Source organism: Ovis aries, chromosome Y (assembly GCF_016772045.2).
Source record: "Ovis aries strain OAR_USU_Benz2616 breed Rambouillet chromosome Y, ARS-UI_Ramb_v3.0, whole genome shotgun sequence".
In the NCBI taxonomy this organism is placed as follows: Eukaryota; Metazoa; Chordata; class Mammalia; order Artiodactyla; family Bovidae; genus Ovis; species Ovis aries.
Genome location: NC_082741.1, coordinates 20313992 through 20316827, shown reverse-complemented (window position 1 = coordinate 20316827; position 2836 = coordinate 20313992). Strand labels below are relative to the sequence as shown.

Genomic DNA, 2836 nt, shown 5'->3' with positions numbered 1-2836 from the left:
TTACATGTTAAGACAATTACACGAAAAACAGATCATAGATTTTTAAATAGCAGCTCAATATGAAGATCAAACAAAACTGTACTTCCTCTATTTAAAACAAAATCACATAAATTACCCATCGGTTTCCCTATATTTGATATTATTGAATAATGCTATAAGTTGATCTTTTGGTTTTTAATGGGATTTTTAACTTTGACTGAAATACTTGCTTCAGACTTACTGAAGGCAGAATTAACTATTATTTTTCTTTTTTTGACCTCCTCCTTTTAGATTTGGGGGGTGATGATTCAAAATCAGATGTGTTCACAGTAACGGATGCAACTTCCACCAATCCTGGCTGAAGGGGTTCCATTGATACTTGAATAAAAATTTTTGTTTCAGGAGACAATCCTTCTAGCTGCTTAGGCTTCTTAAACATTTGATGACACTGGGTCTTGTGCTCCCTCTCCTCTTTGGTAGTTAAAAACTGTAGCCGACATTTGGAACACTGGTGAAAACTCTTTTCCCAGTGCCCTCGATGATGACGTCTGTATGCTGTTGCAGTTTGAAAAATTTTGAGACAAAACGGGCAAAGTAAATTCTTGGTGTTACCATGGTATGCTCTGAAATGTGCATCCACATCTGCAAAAAATGATGATCTGTAACTGCAAACCTGGCATACATAGGGCATTTCACCAGGCTTATGATTGTCTTTCATGTGCTCTAAGAGAACCTGATCTGTCTCAAAGGACAACTCACAGATGTGACAGACTGCGGAGGGCTCCTGGGCCGTGTGGACACTTTCAATGTGACACTGCAGCTGGAAGGGAGTAGGAAACTGGCGGAGGCAGTGCTGGCAGGTGGTGTGGGTTTTCCAGCTGTCACCTCTCTGCCTCTCAAGTTCCAAATGGTGCTTCATGTGATTCATAAACTTGACATTTTTTAGAACTTTCAAGCAGCTGAGGCATTTAAACGCGGTGTGGGTCTTCGCTTCTGGCTGCCCAACTCCTCCATGCTCGCCATAGTAGAAGTCATGAAGTAACACAATCAGATTTCCTTCTGTGGGATCACCAATTTTGTTTGGACTTGCCAAACTTGGAAAATCAGTTTTTGTCCGTCCACTTTCCCCTAAAGGTCTTACAGGCTTGCAATGAACACTGTCCTTTGGAAAAGGTGTTGGACAAGGTTCTCCATTCTGAACATGGCTTAGTGAGGTATGGACACGGTCTGGTGTGCTTTGCTGAGTGGTCTCTGTATGAAAAAAACGTGACGGGGAGAAACCTAAAGAATGTTCCCCGACAATGCCATCACTGAGTTTAGGCCTTCTGGGATTTCTGCGATTTGTTTCACAAGGGGAAACTCGCTTTGATACATGAGGACTTTTATTCATATCTCCTGCAGAAACTGCTGTTTCTACTGGATGCTGCAATGACCTTGTGAAGGTAATCAAAGAAGAACATAACTCCTTCGAAAAGCCATCAGGCACTATTTGTGGTGAAAGATTTTTATAATCAGCTTGAGACGGAGATTCAATAATAATAGGACTACCTGTTGATCTTGAGTCAGAGTCAGACACTGGCAAGACAGTCTTTGCTTCTGATGTAGGAGTCACATGACTAACAGGCTGTAATCTGTGAGCGTTACCTCTCCTGAAGTGACCACACCTTTTTCTCCTTGAATAAGAACCTGGGGTATCTCTGTTCAGTATGTTTGAAACGACTGGTTTTGAAGCTGAGCTCATCCCAACAAAGATCACGTCAGCATCTTCATTTCCATGTTCCACTCCAACCAAGATCACTTCATCATCATCATCATCTACTTCTTTGGTCTCTCCCTCCCTTTTCCGTACTTCTGGCTCTTGTTCTTCTTCACGTAACATACGTGGGAGTTCCATATTTTTAATACTTTCTTATTCTTAGAGGGTGCGGTCACAAGTCCCAGTGCTTCCTTTATACAAACTGCCACCTAAGTATAAACATACTACAGATTAGTTAAGTACAGAAAAATGGGCTATTTGAGTATCTCCAAAACTCTAGAGTACTTATACACACCCTTATCTTACAGACAAAGACACTGAGCGTCAACCAGACTCAATGACAGCTGAAAAAACTACGACTACAAGTCTACATGGCTCTAGAATCATAGCTTTGTCACATGTTCACTTTAACCTCTTCTACTTAAAAAAATAAAGAGGGGGAAAAAAAAACAAAACACCACACTGATCATTACGTGAAATCAAATGTAAAGGAGAGTATTTTTACAAAAGCATTGTTCTACAGCGTTTCGAAGCATGGACTTTGGACTCATAGGAGATTAAGTTGGAATTCTAACTTAACCACACACCAGTTGCGTCTTCTTGGGCAAATTTGTAACTTTTAAATGTGTTTCTCTATCTTAAAGACAAACATGCTTATTTCTTAGACTTAAGGTTAACAGCTTTTTTAAAAGGCATCAGCTATTCAATGGCATCTTGTTTTGTAGTAAAAATGGAAGAAAATGGATCTTAAATGCACATTACAACTGATCCATAAATTCTAATTTCATAAATGTTAACAAAATAGGTAGCAAATTCAAAGTATAATCTATATATTCCTAGTTAACAAACAGCATAATTCAATGTCAAGCACTTAATTCAGGCCTAGGAAACTGAGAATGAGCTCTCTGATAATCTCACCCCAATTCCACACAGATATATCCTAAATTTCTCCCTCTAATCCTGGCTAAACTTCAATCCAACAATGCTTCATCTTTATGCCACACGTCTCTTCCCCACATAGCAGGCCAAATGATGCCAGTCTTTCTCTCATACCAATATCAGACAGAGACATCACACACACACACACACACACACACACAC

General features: G+C 39.8%; 1 protein-coding gene across 1 annotated transcript; it reads right to left on the bottom strand.

Moving 5' to 3' along the window:
* Nucleotides 1-253: 253 nt before the first annotated feature.
* LOC132659025 (zinc finger protein 280B-like) lies at nucleotides 254-1843 on the bottom strand (the record flags this gene model as incomplete). Its single annotated transcript, XM_060408529.1, has 1 exon — nucleotides 254-1843. A coding segment is annotated over one exon (1590 nt), but the record flags the coding sequence as incomplete, so codon positions are not given.
* Nucleotides 1844-2836: the final 993 nt, after the last annotated feature.